Source organism: Borostomias antarcticus, assembly GCF_949987555.1.
Source record: "Borostomias antarcticus genome assembly, chromosome: 24".
Classification (NCBI taxonomy): Eukaryota; Metazoa; Chordata; class Actinopteri; order Stomiiformes; family Stomiidae; genus Borostomias; species Borostomias antarcticus.
In genome coordinates, this window is record NC_140257.1 from 12,081,162 (window position 1) to 12,099,102 (window position 17,941).

At 43.8% G+C, this 17,941-nt stretch overlaps 2 protein-coding genes across 2 annotated transcripts; one reads left to right on the plus strand and one right to left on the minus strand.

The window, feature by feature from the left end:
- Positions 1-5,199: 5,199 nt before the first annotated feature.
- bcl6ab (BCL6A transcription repressor b) lies at positions 5,200-9,888 on the plus strand (the record flags this gene model as incomplete). The annotated part of the gene is made up of 9 exons (XM_084458256.1): positions 5,200-5,230; positions 6,640-6,811; positions 6,965-7,186; positions 7,292-8,200; positions 8,487-8,614; positions 8,721-8,888; positions 9,016-9,146; positions 9,251-9,388; positions 9,745-9,888. 9 exons carry the CDS (start codon positions 5,200-5,202, stop codon positions 9,886-9,888), a joined length of 2,043 nt encoding a protein of 680 aa, XP_084314382.1.
- A 2,296-nt stretch (positions 9,889-12,184) lies between these two features.
- On the minus strand, positions 12,185-17,153 carry cmpk (cytidylate kinase; the record flags this gene model as incomplete). Its single annotated transcript, XM_084458085.1, has 6 exons — positions 12,185-12,483; positions 12,568-12,664; positions 12,856-12,932; positions 13,109-13,261; positions 15,649-15,795; positions 17,010-17,153. The coding sequence occupies 6 exons, from the start codon at positions 17,151-17,153 to the stop codon at positions 12,442-12,444; spliced, it is 660 nt and encodes a 219-aa protein (XP_084314211.1). The 3' UTR covers positions 12,185-12,441.
- Between the last annotated feature and the right edge of the window lie 788 nt (positions 17,154-17,941).

Consider the following 17,941-nt stretch of genomic DNA (forward strand, 5'->3'; position numbering starts at 1 on the left):
AAAGCAGTAGTGAAGGGGAAATCATGTTTAGCCCTGTTTTAATGTTACTTATGATCATATACAATGGTTCAGATCAAAAAGTTGACAAAACTAGCAATTTGAGAAAGTCTGATAATTGCTCTACCACTGTTTAGGTCATACAATGGATGCGGGTGGGCACCGTGAAAAATCATTCAAAAACATGTTAAACTCTCGATTTCAAAGACAAGTAGCTCACCGAGGGGGTAATTGGTGTCCGTTGGTGTTCTGACATCAAATTCGCCGCAAAGTATGAATCCTGTAGGGTTTTATTGATCATTTTATGAATTCCATTGACTTGTATTAACACGACCGTTGTAGATGTGTAGATCAATCCGCAGAGGGGATTCAGGAAGCGGAACTACTTACGGTAGCTATTGTTATTGTTTATGTTAGCTACTAGCTAGGCTAGCTAGTTTGCTCACTGCTCACGCTACTCTTTCGCTCACAGACAAGGAAGCCCTATGCTACAGTTCAGAAAACGCTTAGCAAAATGGCTGATCTTGAAGAGTATGAATTTGATCGCGAGGAATTAGACGGCAGCACTTATCGTTTCGAGCCTTTCCGAGATCAAGGCATTGCACGAGATCGGAATCAGTTCAAGCGGAAGCTTACACATGTATGTGCTGCGACTAAATAGTTCTATGCTAAATATTTTAAAAAGCCTTTCCAGATGAACTAGAATCTTACTTTATGGCGAATTATATGTCAGAACGCCAACTAACACCTCGGCCAGTTTCTTGGGTTTGAAATTGAGAGTTTAACATGTTTTTTGAATGATTTTTCAAGGTGCCCACCCACATCCATTGTATGACCAAAACGGTGGTAGAGCAATTATCAGACTTTCTCAAAAGTGCTAGTTTTGTCAAATCTGAACCATTGTATATGATCATAAGTAACCTTAAAACAGGGCTAAACATGATTTCCCCTTTACTACTCCTTTAAGTCTTCTCTGCACCCCAGTCTGCTCAACTGTATACTTACTTACTTACTGCTCTACTGTATACTTACTTACTGCTCTACCTAATGGATCATTTGTGTTGAACATTGCATTTGTTTATATGTACTGCGTGATCGATGTTTACAAGTTGTTTCATTTGACTGTTTATTCATGTCAACAAAGCAAAGCTCCGTAATTGTCAACGTTATCAAGACCCTTCCAGGATGTAAACCTGCACAGTGTATTTGAAATTCCACAAACAATGCAGACAGAAAATTCCTCAGTTTTTCCTTTCTCTTTTACAGTCAAGAAAGACATGCTCTTGTGGAATCCTTCCAGCATTCCCAATCTCAGCACACCTTGGTCAGAAGCTGCAGGAACGCTGGCCCGTTCCAAGAGAAACAACACACTCAGATTGTTTGAGGGACTTATCACACCTTGTGTGAATGCAAGGTGATCATATTGCTAAAGCCCCTCACATGATGGAGAGAGTTCCAGGTTTCTTGTACTATAAACCCTACACGCCACAGCAGAAAACCTGGATCTTTATCAGTAATCATTATTATCAAATGTATTGCTGAGGCAGAGACATTATTTCTTTACATTATTTCCACTGACTGCATCTGTTTTATTCTCTGTATTATAAATTAAGAGTTGCTACTCTAAGAGCAGTAGTTTCAGTATTGAAGCATCAAAACATTTTGTTATGTAATACAGGGACAAGCCCAGCAGCTCTATGGAGGGACTGACCTGAAAAATAGACCGGACTTGATTAAACATGGATAAACACATTGCAAAGTTACGCTCGTAACGTTACTACAGACCACTAGCGTCGGTGTGTTGGTGTGTAGCACGCCCCCTGGTTATTCTCAATTTGTGGAGGTATTTTTACTTGACTGTTTCATGTACACATTGGCCACATGGCACGGTCAGAATGCTTTTAACTCGCCATTTACCGTTGCTTTTATCAGTGCACACAGGTGGGTGGGTCTTATGAGGACAAGATCTACAGAGTTCTAAGTTCAGCGCATGTACAGGTAGATGCTGTAACTGAACTTTACATACAGTGCATGTCTAAGAACAAGCTCTGTGATGTTAAAGTCCATAAAGGTAACACATATGTAGTGCGTGCAGTACATGGTTCATGGTTGAAATCCTTAACTACAGTTACTGTAGTGTTACTGTATACCTTTTTGGCTAAGATCCAAGTGTAGCATCTGTTATCGCATCTGTTATCAGTTTAATATCTGATACATCCTCCATCAGGGGACCTCATATTAAACCGATTTTTACAAACAGGGAGCTGAATTAGGTGCTTGCTCTGTCAGCTATTCTGTGAAATACCATCCTACCCTAACTACCTACATATCTACCCTACCTACAATACCTACCTACCCTACCTATCTACTGCAGTACCTACCTACCTACCTACCAGCCTACCTAACTACCTATACTGTATACAGTTACAGTAAGGAGGTCAGCCATTTTGGAAAGAGGACACCCAAAAAAGACTAAACAATGAGTTGAATGCACGTTTTTATGTAAAGCGCTCTTCTATGCAACACACTGGTATGTTCTGATAATGAAGTTATTCCGACACACTAAGAATTTATCAACTATTGTTTTACGTTTACTTTTGGCCTATTTAGTGCTGGTGGTTCTATTCTAATCCTCTTCCCAAGCATTAACTATATCTGTGAGGTCGTATTTTACAAACATGACCTTTGACCCCATGTCAGACAACCATGTTCCCTGTTCATGTTTTGGGACAGGGCATGTAGAAAGCAGCCCGTGACTGAGGTCAGCAGAGTTGATGGATGAGGAGAAGGGGGGGGGGGTCTGCGGAGGGAGTCTACTCTCCCTCTACTCTCTGAGCAAAGCACATATGGCCCACAAATGCATAAGACTTCAGACCAGCATACTGTAAGAAACTGCCTGGCCCATCTAAGATTCAATATCCCTGTACAAAACGAGGTATTTTTCAGTTGTCTAAAGTGCAGAGTCAGAGAAACATAAGGTGTGTGTATGTACGTGTGTGTGTTAATTCCCTCACAGCTTTAGGTAAAAAGTAATATTGAAATACAGCACGCCAACCTCCTCCACGAAGGAAATGCACACGTCTATCTCAGCAGCATATCAGGACTGAGTGCCGTTGGCTCCTTGTATGTGACGGTGAAGATGCTGTCAGAGTGGAAGAGGTGATTCACAGATCTGCCACCCTCAGTTAACATGGCTGCCTCATGCTGTGCTGATTAAAACGAGAGAAAAACAACTGTAGCAGGACATCAGAACATTGTTATCTGATCTTGGTCCACTTAAGTATTTACCACAATCTGTATGTGTGTGTGTGTATGTGTGTGTGTGTGTGTGTGTGTGTGTGTGTGTGTGTGTGCGTGCGTGTGTGTGCGTGTGTGTAAGTGCGTGTGCGCGCGTGTGTGAACAGAGTACATTTTCTTTCACAAGGATGCGAACACGAATCACAGAAACTTCAACCGCTAAAGATAACTATGCGCAGAACATCTACTGAGAAAACATCATGAACCACTAATATAGATCTCTTAGTTTCCATGGCCACCTGATGGTCTTTAGCCTCTGTTTATATTAGGCTATGGCAGAATGTTAAGCTGTACAGAGATGCTACAGAGATGCTCTGCAGTAATCAGACTCACCCTCTTTTACTGTAGTTGAACCACATGATAGTAACATTAGGATACGATTTGTCTTTAATGGTTCATGTAACTCACTCTGATTCTGCTTTACTGTATAATATGTTGTGAAGTCAATTCTGGCCTGTTAAACCTAGGTCCCTCTATCCTTGTGAAACCAGTTTTATTTATTTTCTATTTGTGACTGTGGATCATAATGAAGATGCAGAAAATCCTGAGAAAGACTGCATTTCCATAATGTGTCAGCCTTGATAGATAATGTGATAAAGTTGTATGCAAATGAATATTGTTGATCAACCAACCTGATGTGTTGTTAATTTGGAAACTCATGTTTCAGTTATGTTCAGAGTGTGTGGGCTAATGAAGTTTAATAAAAAATAATAAATAAATAAAATACATGAAAAGCTTATTTCAGATGAAAATGTTTTAGATTTTAGCCCTAAGACACAGACATAAGTTAATATTTAATTTTATATGTCAAAATAGTTGACTGAGAGTTGCTATACTGTATCCTCTCCTCTCAAAAATAACTGTTTGCGGAGATTTCTTCCTCATTAACACCTTGACAAGATGAGTGTCGCAATAATAGTCAGAAAAAGTCTGAAATCACAGTTGGCAGTGCAAGATCGGAGTGTCCTAGTCCTAAAGTAGCAGCTAATAGCCCACCATCTTCCAGGCTGAGCTGGAAGTGATCAGGATCTCACTTGAAGAGAAAGAGAAGAATGGAAAGAGATGGAGTGAGGATGCAGCAGGGTTACAAACACAACTCTCACACATCTCTCTCTCTCTCTATTGGAATTTGTGCAGAATTCTACCGGAATGCGCCATTAATTGACAGAATGTTTCATAGCTTGTTTATTTGTCGTCTGTATGTTACATGTAATGGATATGCTGTAGGCAAATAGCGCCAACATTGGGCAAGTTGCCTTGGGTAAATCACGCCTGACTAGATAGCCGACATCACTCTTTATTAGGCTACACAATAGCTTAATACATTAGGCTAATCACTCTTCATGACAACCAAAACACGGAACGCCATATCTTCATTAATTTACAACAATCCGATTTAAAAAACGATCAACATTCAAAGACCTACACCGTTAGACCGGTTCCAAACCAACCTGCACGGTTAAAGATTCCAATGACCCCCCCCAAAAAAATACATTAAATGAAGATAAATAATGCCAATGGGGTGTAAAATACACTGGAAACTGATTACTGCGCAGCGCCGTGGACAGGCTGACTTCGCGAACTAGCTCAAATTTCTACACAGTATGCGGTCAGGTGACCTTGTACTTGGACAAATCCACTACAAAAAGGAATCCAACTTCAACATATAATGTTGCATCAACCAAAGTACTAAACAAATTACTTTTTCGGTAATATATTATTACTATAAATATTAATTCATATATGAAATGCCACAGTTTCTTATACATTATACAAAAGATTGACAAAATAAAAATGAATAAAATCAGTGGGCTCCCCCATTGTCGCGAACATGGTATGACCTTCTGGTAGAATTCCGAGAATTAAGCCCTTGAGTTTCTTAGAACTGGATTCTCAGAACTGGTGATGCACGAAGTTTCCAGGAAAGTTTTACAAGGTGAGTTTTTTTCAGATTTGACAGCATTTCGCCAGCATGTACATGTCGTGGTAGGCTACACATCCACGATGGTAGCTCGCACAGGGTGCTATATCCGATTAAAATACTTTTGAGCAAAGTTCTTTGTTTTAATTAGGCCAAATGTGAATTCCTCGATCGTTGGACGATGTTTTGACATGGTTCAGATAGTGTTTGCCTTCTCCGCCCTTGTTGCAATCCTCTCGGAGGTTCGCCATGTCTGAAGAGCTGATTCAGGGTCTTTCACTCATCTTCGATTGGACGCATTGGTTTTTCAAATAGAATTTGTACTGTAGCCTATTTGGCAGTCCAGATTATATACGTAGGTTGAGAATAGATAGTATACAGTTGGGCCTGTAATAGTATTGTTGTTCTGTAGTGGTTTGTTCTGCAATAAAATGGTTATGACGTTTACATTCACACACTTATGTGTTCATGTTTTGTTTGATTTGATACTGTGAACAACATGCAACTGGGGGTGTGAACATAAGTTGCGCGCAACATGACATGGATCGCTTCTGTTCTCAGCAGTGCAGTTGCTTTTTCAATCGCCTAAAACTTTCCATTGTCACATTTTGTAGGGTTACCGCTAAATTGACAAAATATGGCCTATGTAGGTTGTGGATTTTTTTGTCAGCTTTTTGCGGCATGCACAAAATTCCTACAGCCTTGTATTTCTAGAACTATCAAAAACCCATGTGCTAATTTTGATTCACTCATGAAATCACAGATTATGTTTCTCTATGTTTTGCAGTTTTGAAAGCTGAAGTAGCGTTAATACCCGTGGTTTAAGTGTCATATGGTAAATAAAGTAGATTGATCCTCATGTCGTGGGATAGGAAACCACTGAATTTAGTGCGCACACCAATACGGAATGTAGGCTACTAAATATGAGACACGTTGCAATAGAGAGCGAGCGCTGTCGAAATGAGCTCCGAGAAAGATGGTGTAGCCTCTCAGACAATGTCAAATTATTAATGAAATTGCGTAACTGTTGTGATTGATCCTAACGATTGGAGTTCATTCGATTCATAGAATTCCTTTTTAAATTGCTTTCAAAGACTCGGCAAATATCTCAACAAAATGCTCAAGCCAATATTTTCCCCACCCTTCTCCATTTTCCTATTTGGCGAACTTTGAATGACTTCTTGATCAAATTACTTTGACATTGAGTTAATTGACCACGAAAATGGCGCCGTCTATTGATGAGATGAGACACGACAGCCTCGATGGTAATTCAATTATGAGTGTAAGACCACTCTAGGGAGGGTCTCCCTCAATGAGTTTGTTCTCTCTAAACAAAAAAACAACATTCTACCACAGTCAACCATTGTATTTCTGTACACACTTGTGAGTGTTTTAAACTGATCTTCATCTCATGTTTCCCTCAGATTCTGACAGCATGGCCTCCATGGCAGAAGGCTGCATACAGTTCACCCGCCATGCGGGCGACATCTTACTCAACTTCAACCGCCTGCGCAGCAGGAACATCCTCACCGATGTCACCATCCAGGTGCACAGCCAGTGTTTCAGCGCTCACAAGACGGTACTGGTGGCCTGCAGGTATGCTCAGGCGTTCCTGTCAACCTGTCACTAGTCTGGAAGCTCTAAAGTACATTCTTAGAGACGAGGTATTGATTTGATTTCTGTTTACCGGCTTGTGAAATAACCATTAGGACAAATCGGTTAACTTTGTGTTTATTTTTCCAATCGTAGTGGCCTCTTTTACTCCATATTCACGGACCCTCAGAAGAGCAACCTTGGGGCCATCAGCTTGGACCCCAAAGTGGACCCAGAGGGCTTTGCTGTTCTGCTGGAGTTCATGTACACATCCTGCCTGTCTCTGAAGGAGAGCCTGGTCCTGGCCACCATGAACACTGCCGTGTACCTCCAGATGGACCACGTGGTGGACACCTGTCGCAGGTTCATCAAATCCAGGTTAGGGAGATGATGACATTAATCTTACAGTTGCTTATTGGTTTACATTCATGTCATTCCAAGTCAGGGTAGGTAATGTTTGTCGTTTTTCTTCTCATCCCATAGGGAGCCTTCTCTGAGTATGCAGACTGAAGATCAGGCCAGCCCGATGAGTGTGTCCCAGGACACGCCTGCATTCAGGCTTGTCGATGGAACGGAGATGTGCCCCGGGCCTAACCACACAACCTCCTCTCCTTTAAGAGACTGGAGGGTTTCTGGCCCTAGTGTGTTCAGTGGGATCAATGCCTCTGGCAGCTCCTACCATGTCCACGGACACCTGCCCAACCCATTAGGGAAGCTGTCCGACGCCCGCAATATCAGCGACCTGCCCAAAGGGGGCGCCCTTCCTCAGAACCTCTGCCCTCAGGCGAACGCAGGCAGCCTGGCTCACACCGAGGCCACCGCCGCCATCATCCAACACCCCCTGTCGTCCCACTCGTCCTCTACCACCACCACCATCATCCGCACTCTACCGTGCTCCGTCCTCCAATCGGGAGCCATCGGGGGTCTCCGGTCACCCTCCTCCACGGAGGAAGACGGCGCCCAGCACTCGCAGCCCCTCCCCCACGGCGTGTCTCCAGGCTGCGGCAAAGGAGTGATCTGCAGCCCCCGGAGCCCCCACAGGTTCGACGGCCAGCCCAACTCCCCCACAGAGTCTAGCAGCAGCAAGAACGCGGCCCTGGCCCTGGCCCAGCCCTCAGGCTGCACAGAGGAGGCCAAGGCCCACAACTGGAAAAAGTACAAGTTCATCGTGATGAACCAGACCCCTGGTGGTGGTGAGAGGGAAGAGGAGGCGGCTCAGGGAGGCAGGGCCGAGGCCGAGGCAGAGGCCGTGGCCTACTCCCCTCCCGCGGACCGGTATGTGACCGGCGAACCGGACGGACACACGGACGATCAGGCTGGCCAGAGGAGCGGAGAGATCGAGGAAGAGCTTCCTGTACCTCAGGCTGGGCCCCACGTCAGCAGCCTGAACAGGTTAGCTGACTGATGCCACACGGCTTTGGTGACATTTTGTTCCTTCTAGATACTTGTACGTCCATAACTTGGTGCAATCTCTCTTTTCTTTCTTTCTTTCTTTCTTTCTTTCTTTCTTTCTTTCTTTCTTTCTTTCTTTCTTTCTTTCTTTCTTTCTCTCTTTCTCTCTTTCTCTCTTTCTCTCTCTCACACACACTATCTCTCTCTCTCTCTCTCTCTCTCTCTCACACACACTCTCTCTCTCTCTCTCTCTCTCTCTCTCTCTCTCTCTCTCTCTCTCTGTTAGCCCCCTGCGATGCTCCTCTTGTGGGTCTGATGCCCCCCAGCACCTGGACGTGTGTCCCCGCTCACCAGCCTCCTACAGTGGGGAGGAGACCAGCGAGCTGCATTCTGAGTACTCTGACTCGAGCTGTGGTGAGCACCTCACGAGACCACACGTAGTGATACCAGCATGCCCACATTCTACAGCCACTTCCAAGACACCACGCTCATTTTTATGTGCTTTTTGGTCAATTCTCAGAGAACGGCACCTACTTTTGCAACGAGTGCGACTCCAAATTCTCTGAGGCACACTCTTTGAAAGGTCACATGCTCCAGGTACACAGTGACAAGCCCTACAAGTGTGACCGTTGTCAAGCAGCATTCCGCTACAAGGGGAACCTAGCCAGCCACAAGACTGTCCATACAGGTAAAAGAGAATCCCAGTGATCATGCATTGCGGTGTTCTACACACCCACCAGACACTTCCACTCTCTGGACAGGTCTGACGGGTGTCAAGTGTGTCATGGTGTCTTATTGTATACCGCGTATTCCAGGTGAGAAACCGTACCATTGCAACATATGCGGTGCCCAGTTCAACCGGCCGGCCAACCTCAAGACCCACACCCGCATCCACTCTGGAGAGAAGCCCTACAAGTGTGAAACATGCGGGGCTCGCTTTGTGCAGGTGAGAGAACCGCCGTTTCTTTTAAATTAACTTCGAAGTAGAGAACTCCATCTTTCAACAATCTGGAACAAAAAAAATCTTAAGCGTCTCTTTCTTCTCCCTAGGTGGCTCATCTCCGTGCCCATGTTTTGATTCACACGGGAGAGAAGCCGTACCCTTGTGAGATCTGTGGGACACACTTCCGCCACCTCCAGACCCTGAAGAGTCACCTGCGCATTCACACAGGGGAAAAGCCTTATCATGTAAGACCCTGACCTGTTGTTTCCATCCTCTTGACCTAGTGAACCCTTGGAAATCCAACTGGTCCACTTCTTGGGTAATCCCCTCCTCCTCTGATACAACTGGCTATTAATAGCCCTAAGCCCATGGTCACAAGCCATGATCTTGCACTGACACATCCAATTCTACTAATGGGCTTATCAGCACCTATACGGGGGAAGCGGGGATGGTGTTGGGGTTGGGCTCAAACAAAAGCCTCCTCTCCATATAGTGACCAGGACCAGCCATGGGCCTACACAGTACATAGCTAACCTTTCCTCATTTGTATGTGTGAAAGTGCATTTTGTGCCCACTTAACCTGCCCCTTTCCTCCTCACAGTGTGAGAAATGCGACCTCCACTTCAGACACAAGAGTCAGCTGAGGCTACACCTGCGACAGAAGCACGGAGCGGTCACCAACACCAAGGTCCAGTACCGGAGGGCTGACACGGACCTGTCGGCCGGCCTGGCCAAAGCCTGCTGAGCCCACTCCGCTCCTGTGGAATCACAGTGGGCTAGAGTTGCTCTAAACCAAGCTGTCATTGTGCTCCACTATGAGACCATTTGTTTGGCCCATGTACATATTTCCTCCAAATGTGAAACTAGAATTGTATTTTGTAATTTATGAATGTTTGTAAATACATTTGAACAGAAATGTGTACATATGTGTTTTGAAAGATCATATGAGATGTTTCATTATAGTTTGTTTCTTTATATTTGACATTTTTAATTGAATTTTGAACTTTAGTACAATTATGAAAGCATATTAGTGTTAAGCCATGAATTTTACTTTTCCGCAAATCTGGAAGCTGTATGATGTTTGAAATTATCATTTGTGTAAAAAAGAAAAAAAAAGAAAAAAAAAACTGTTACAATGGTTCAATTCAGTTTAAGGGTTATGGATTTTGCTTATGAGCTAATGTACTAGTATCTAGTGGGTTTAGTTTCTCAGTTTATTATTGCTAAGAGATTGCCCTCTGCTGGCAGAGTATGATTTAGATTACACAGAGGTACCGCTTTTGTGTTGCCACAGTTGTAACTTGCTTGAGGGCTTGTTATTTTGATGTTACCACATATTGTAGTAGTAATGTGTACACTAGTAGCTATGTACAGTATGCAATGTATCCAAGGTGCCTTACTCCGAGTTGTCTGGTATTCATTCAGTTCATAAGCTACCATTGTTGTATGTCAGTACTAAATGTGTACTGTATGTTTTCTGTGTTTTGTCAAACTCAAATGCTGTAAATACACCAGGTCTCAAGCTGATGTCCTCAGGAATGTCATGAATGTGTCTTTGTAACTGCAGAGCTTATTGCGAAATAAAAATAAAAATGAATGTATATGAAAACAAGTCATTTTGTATTGAGTACCCATTGGAGAATGAGTATCAGTCTGTTTATAAGCTGCAACACTTCTCTCTACTTTTCTAAACACCTGCATATGCTCTGGGATTCACCTTTACTACAATTAAAGTGTCTGAATTTACAAATGATACTGAATCCAAACTATTGTACAGAATGAGACTGTAGCATGTGCAACATTGTTATGATGTCGCTATTTGATTCCTTCATTTTATGATCAAGTCGAATGAATTCCTAACAATTAATTAGGATTAATTCTCGAATGGATCTTTACGTGTTGTGTGAGCATGTCTTGTATGGGCACGTGCCAATCTGCCTGTTAACAAGTTGTCAATCTACCCTGCCCTCTGCTGGCCTAAAAGGTCGTAACATACACAGATTGAGGGTGTGTTCATTCATTGGATAAAATCATTGGCCCTGTTTGAATTAAATAGTAAAGCAACCTTCCTCCCCTTTTTGAGGTGATTTCTGACTAGATAAGTTTAGAAGTCTTGAGGTTATCTCTGATTGGATACGTAAAGAAGTGCTTCCTCAAGCTATTATCTGCTACTTTCAGATTAGTGAATTCTCAGAAGGAGATTGCATTTTGGAGAATCCAACTAGGGAAGTAAACATTAGCGTGTGACTATTGGTCGTGTATATTGTTTCTTTGTTATGCAAGCAGAGAATGGAGATCAACCAAGTTTTTTCTCTATTTTATTTTCCCTACCACATGGAATTCAGATTTGTCAAAACTGGTCCTTTTTAATCATCAGTTGGCATCACAGGTAACACCAAAAAGGTCAGAGCCGATCTTTGTGCACCTTCATGCTTGCTATACTGAGCAAAGTGAGTAGGAAGAACGAAGTACCCTTTGGGTTCATCATTCAGTAATTCAGCATGGCACGACAAATACACAGGGTGGCATTTAAGACAGATGCAGTCTCCTTTACACTGCTGTACGCAAGCTACTGGACGGTCCCGGACGTTGAACATCCGTGTAAGATTCGTCTTATTTCTTCTGCTTCCTCTGTCTTTTTCTGTTGATATGATATTTCACCCCACAGGAGGCATGTGTTCACATATTTTATAAATTTACATATTTAATTTATACATTGAAAGAGCCCATCAGTCATAGTGTTTGTGTGAGTTCAACTCTCCCAATCCCTTCATTTCTAATACAGAAAACAGCCAACCCTTTGGTCTGTGAAAAGCATGTGCTTGCCTTAAAGATACAGCTTTCTTACAAGAAATATTTAAGTACTGTATACCTCTACTTGAGAGCAGAACAAAATTAAGTGCCTCACCAAGTATAGAGCTATACCATTTGTTCTTATGCAAAGGCTTCCAACTGCTACTGTATGACAGATATGGCAGTCCATTTGCAACCCCCACGGTGAACACACTGAGCATAATGACACTGGATCACTAGTTGAGGTTTGTCAGCATAAGCATTATTCTACATGGAACTCACGCACACCTTCATATATACTGTACACAAACATACTGTGTGTGTACGTACACGTACACGCACACACGCACAGTTTCCTTTGACAAAAAAACAAAACAATAGGACCAAAAACGTTAAAAGTCATATGAATGGACATGTAAACTGAGTATAGTGTAATTGAAATCTATAAGAAAAAAAACAAAACAAAGTTAACAGCAAACAGTAGAGTTGTTGGCAGTTGGTAGAGTCAACCTTCTTTGTCTAGGATGGCTTTCACATCAGCAAACACCTAGGAGAGAGAGGAGGAGGAGATATGGTTTAGAGAGACGACCCTACAGGCGAGGGGAGAAACGCGAGTGTGCGCCCTGCGTACCTCGTCCACGCCGCGGGAGGCGTCCACGGTGCGCACCTTGCCTTGTTTCTCATACTGATCGATTATGGGCCGTGTGGACTGCAGGTAGGTCTGGATCCTGCAACGCAGCAGAGAAAAGAAGGCACGTGAACGGTGACGACCGGCCCCACGGGGAACACACCGGAGCCCGGAAGAAACTGGGTCATACCACCCAGTTATCCACGCGCTAGTGGTCAGACTAGTGCCAAGTCAAAAGCACGGTGGAAATTCCCAGAATAGTGCGACCGCAGTGAAGATGACGGGGCTCACCGCTTCTCCAGGCTCTCTCTGTTGTCGTCCGAGCGCCCACTGCTCTTCCCTCTTTCTAGACATCTGTCGATGCAAACCTGCAGACAAGAGAGTGCTCTCAAGATACATAGAATAAGTTTGACGTCTTAAATATCAGAAGGCATCAAGAGCAATTCCCTCATCAAGATATTGCCCCTCCCTAGGGTCCTTGAAGTCGCAGCCCTTGGCCCAATTAGAATAGAATAGAACTGTCCAGGAGCCAATTAGAAATTACCTCATTACCGCAGTCGAAAAAAATGACAAATTTCACATGTGCCTTTCCATCCATGACTGTGGTCCATCCTTGTAGGTTGTCTTCATTGCGGGGGAAGCCATCGATGAGGAAGCGGAACTTCTTCTCATCTACTTGTATGGTCTCCTCCATGGCCTAATGGCAAAGGTGACAGACCTAAAACCACAGACTCTGGGTTCTTTTAAGACCAGTCTAAAGACCTACTTATTTAGAAAAGCTTTTTGTGTGTAATGTGTATACAGTGCATCCGGAAAATATTCATATCCCTTCACTTTTTCCACATTTTGTTATGTTACAGCCTTATTCCAACATGGATTGAATTCATTTTTTCTATATTCTACACACAATACCCCATAAGGCCTTAGTGAATTTTTTTTTTTTTGCAAAGAAATGTTTGCAAATGTATTTAAAAAAAAAAAAAAAAAAAAAAAAAAAAAAAATGTACATAAGTAATGACTCCCTTTGCTATGACACTCAAAATTGAGCACAGGTGCATCCTGTTTCCACTGATCATCCTTTCTACAACTGATTGGAGTCCACCTGTGGTAAATTCAAATGATTGGACATGATTTGGAAAGACACACACCTGTCTATATACAGTAAGGTCCCACAGTTTACAGTGCATGTCAGAGCACAAACCAAGCCATGAAGTCAAAGGAATTGTCTGAGACCGCCGAGACAGGATTGTATCAAGACACAGATCTGGGGAAGGGTACAAAAAAATGTCTGCAGCATTGAAGGTTCCAACCAGCACAGTGGTCTCCATCATTCGTAAATGGAAGACCGGCTAAATTGAGTAATTGGAGAAGGGCCTTAGTCAAGGAGTTGACCAAGAACTCAATGGTCACTTTGACAGAGCTTTAGCATTCCTCTGTGGAGATGGGAGAACCTTCCAGAAGGACAACCTTCTCTTCAGCACTCCACCAATCAGGCCTTTATGGTAGAGTGACCAGACCGAAGACACTCCTCAGTAAAAGGCACATGACAACCTGCTTGGAGTTTGCCAAAAGGCACCTAAAGGACTCTCAGACCATGATGAACAAAATTCTCTGTTCTGATGAAACCAAGATTGAACTCTTTGGCCTGAACGCCAAGCATCATGTCTGGAGGAAACCAGGCAGCGCTCATCACCTGGCCGATACCATCCCTACAGGAAACCAGGCAGCGCTCATCACCTGGCCGATACCATCCCTACATGAAACCAGGCAGCGCTCATCACCTGGCCGATACCATCCCTACAGGAAACCAGGCAGCGCTCATCACCTGGCCGATACCGTCCCTACAGGAAACCAGGCAGCGCTCATCACCTGGCCGATACCATCCCTACAGGAAACCAGGCAGCGCTCATCACCTGGCCGATACCATCCCTACAGGAAACCAGGCAGCCCTCATCACCTGGCCGATACCGTCCCTACAGGAAACCAGGCAGCGCTCGTCACCTGGCCGATACCGTCCCTACAGGAAACCAGGCAGCCCTCATCACCTGGCCGATACCGTCCCTACAGTGAAGCATGGAGGTGGCAGCATCATGATGTGGGGATGTTTTTCAGTGGCAGGAACTGAGAGACTAGTCAGGATCGAGGGAAAGATGAATGCAGCAACGTACAGAGAGATCCTTGATGAAGACCTGCTTCAGAGCGCTCTGGACCTCAGACTGGGACGAAGGTTCACCTTCCATCAGGACAACGACCCGATGCACACAGCCAACATAACAAAGGACTGGCTTCGGGAGAAGTCTGTGAATGTCCTTGAATGGCCCAGCCAGAGCCCAGACTTGAACCTGATTGAAGATCGCTGGAAAGATCTGGAAATTGCTGTGCACTAATGCTCCCCATCCAACCTGATGGAGCTTGAGAGGATCTGCAAAGAAGAATGGGAGAAACTGCCCAAAAATAGGTGTGCCAAGCTGGTAGCATCATACTCAAGAAGACATGAGGCTGTAAATGCTGCCAAAGGTGATTCAACAATTGAGTATTTGGTAAAGGGTGTGAATACATTTAATATATTGTAACATTTCCCCCAAAAAAACTTCAGTCATTATGCGGTATTGTGTGTAGGATTTTGAGGGGGGAAAAAAGAATGGAAATAAGGCTGTAACAATGTGGAAAAAGTGAAGGGATATGAATACTTTCCAGATGCACTGTATATTTTATACAGTATATTCACTAGTGTCTGTTGTCTTAATGACTGTGATTGTTTCAGCACTTGGCAGTTGTCTTTGATCAGTGCTTTATAAATAAAATGTATTATTATTATAATTATTAAAAGGGAGGATCAGTCTCAAATCAAGCCCTGAGCCTTAGCCTCCCCATGCCCGTGGAGGAAGCTTTGAGAGAGAGAAAGAAGATTCCAAAACCTCATAAATATCACAAATCCTTGGCTACTAATTTCTAGAGACAGATGAATACTCTGTCCAAAAAGGCAGCATGTGCACCCTCTAGTCTTTAACATTAACCCCATAATAACTTACTTAAATGCTAACACACACCTTGTATACATCAGTACATGGAGTTGTTGCATACCTTTTTAAGCAAGTTAATTGTTATCTCAACAGGGACGATTTTGCCCTCCTTGATGAAGCTGTCGATGAGCTGTCCGAACTCTGAGCCCTCTCGACCGCGCTCGGCCCTCAGCAGGTCCCCGGCCGACAGGTGGGTGTAGCTGTAGTTCTGAGAGGAAGAGATCGTTCTTAATAAGCCTTATCTTAGTTTGATGTCATTATACGATTGCTGTACTGTAGCAACAAAGCAATAAAAAGAAGACCAAATATCACATTAAAGGTCATCTCAAAAGGCGTGTTGCCTTATTGACACTGAAAGCTATGAGATTGGGCAGAATTGTTTGTGCCCTTTCACTCTGAGCTGAATGAAAGGAAGCTAAATAAATAGGTGCTATTCAGGTTTAGGCACAGTACAACCAGGTGGTGAGCCGGAGGCTTGTTCAAACACACAGCAGCCAACACCCAATTTCAGTGAGCTCGGCTCTACAGACACATCAGCAGTACCACCCATAGCAAAAAATCTCAAACTGAGGAGTGAGGTCACTTAGAAGAAAGACGAGCAATCAAGTTTATGATATCATTGTGAAAGAATCTGCTGGTGCTTAACTTACCATGCTTTGAGCTGATTAGCTACATCTGAGGTATTTGTCATTTTGTGGTGTGTATATCTAACTTAGAGCCACAACAGACTCAGATAATGCTGTTATCAACCCTTAATACCCTTAACATACCTACAGGTCTTTGTCTACTACTACATAAGACAAAGATACGAGTACCACATCCACATTTTTGTGTGAATATTTTTAGTACTTGTAAGTTACACTTTCTACAATGAAGTGGACCCTCTTGCTCCATCCTCGTACCTCTGTGCCAACTGTGGCAGAGGTTAACAAGTGGTATAGCCTATAATTGCTAGCTTATCTTATGTGTTTATGTGATTGTACTTTAACGGACATATAAGATACTGATTATCGTGTAGGCCTTGAAGTTCTGTAAGGCAGCCCCTTTCTAACAAATAAAGGAGCCATTCAAGGACTCCTTCAGGTCTCGACCTACAGAAAAGAAGCACTGATAATTATTCGTCCAAATCTAGCAAGTCTGGCAGCTAGTATTTTGTTTTAACTAGTGTTATTTTGGTTTAACTAGTGTTCTGCATTGCTAGCTGTAGCTAGCAAGAAAGCTAGCTAGCTAGCTAATTACAAGGATTCGTTTTAGAGGACAACCGGAAGCTGGTACATTTACCCTGCCTCTCTTGGATAGGGGCCAGGGAGAATGACCACAAACCCTTGTAATCGGTTATTCATTTAATTTCTAATGACATTTCAAACTCTGGTAACATAATGGGACTTTTTTCATTGTTCTTTATCTCGACATCTCTCCTACCTCTACGATTTTGGCGCACTGAGTCCCTTTACCGGCGCCGGGCCCGCCCAACACGAACACAACCTGAGGTTTCATCATCAACGCGGCCCTGTACACAGCGTTCGGCACCTTCTGAGATAAGGTACTCAGTAAACGAAAAATCATACACCGAAAACGAGAGAAAAACCCAAAATACACACGCGAACCGACTCAGCTGGGAGTCGTGTGGACTGGATGAATGACCGGTGAATGCGTGTCAGTCAGGAAGTCCGCCGTGCGAGCAACAACACCACATCCGCTATTGACGTGTACAGCCAATGGGGACATATGGGGCGTGCCTCTAGGTTGGTAAATCACGCCCACATGCTCTTGTTTTTTCAGCGAGCTGTCTGTCGGGTGACGCCTCTCCTGTCTCCCAGCATCAGCACCTGCCCTTAGTGGACAGCGACGAAAGAGACAGACGAAAGATGCTCCACCAACCAAGCGGGCATAAAGCTATAGGCTAGTATCCGTTCGATCGAGAAGAAATACATGGATGATTTCTAGGAATGAGTGAGCGTCTGGGTTTGCATTGTTTTTGCACGCTTATGTGTTACGCTGCCTTTCACTATTCACGATGCACCATGCATGCATCTCCGTGCCTATTCATATTCAGAATGGGATTAGGCCTACACAAGGCAGATAACATCGAAATGTAGGCTGTTTTCGGCTCAAGTCTAGGACACAATATTTTTCAATGCATTTGAATTTTTGAGCCTGTAACGGCTACTGTTGTTGGGTTGAAGAAGGCTTTGCCATAACGTCTTGCCGTGCCTGGTGCTTCCTTTGATGGCGCTTCTGGAAATATAGGCTAATGCAAGCCATCTAAACAAAGGCACCCGATCAACCCCCAGTGACGCACCTGCTGCCCTGTCGCCACTGACATGACAACGCAGAGCCGAAAGACCAGGATC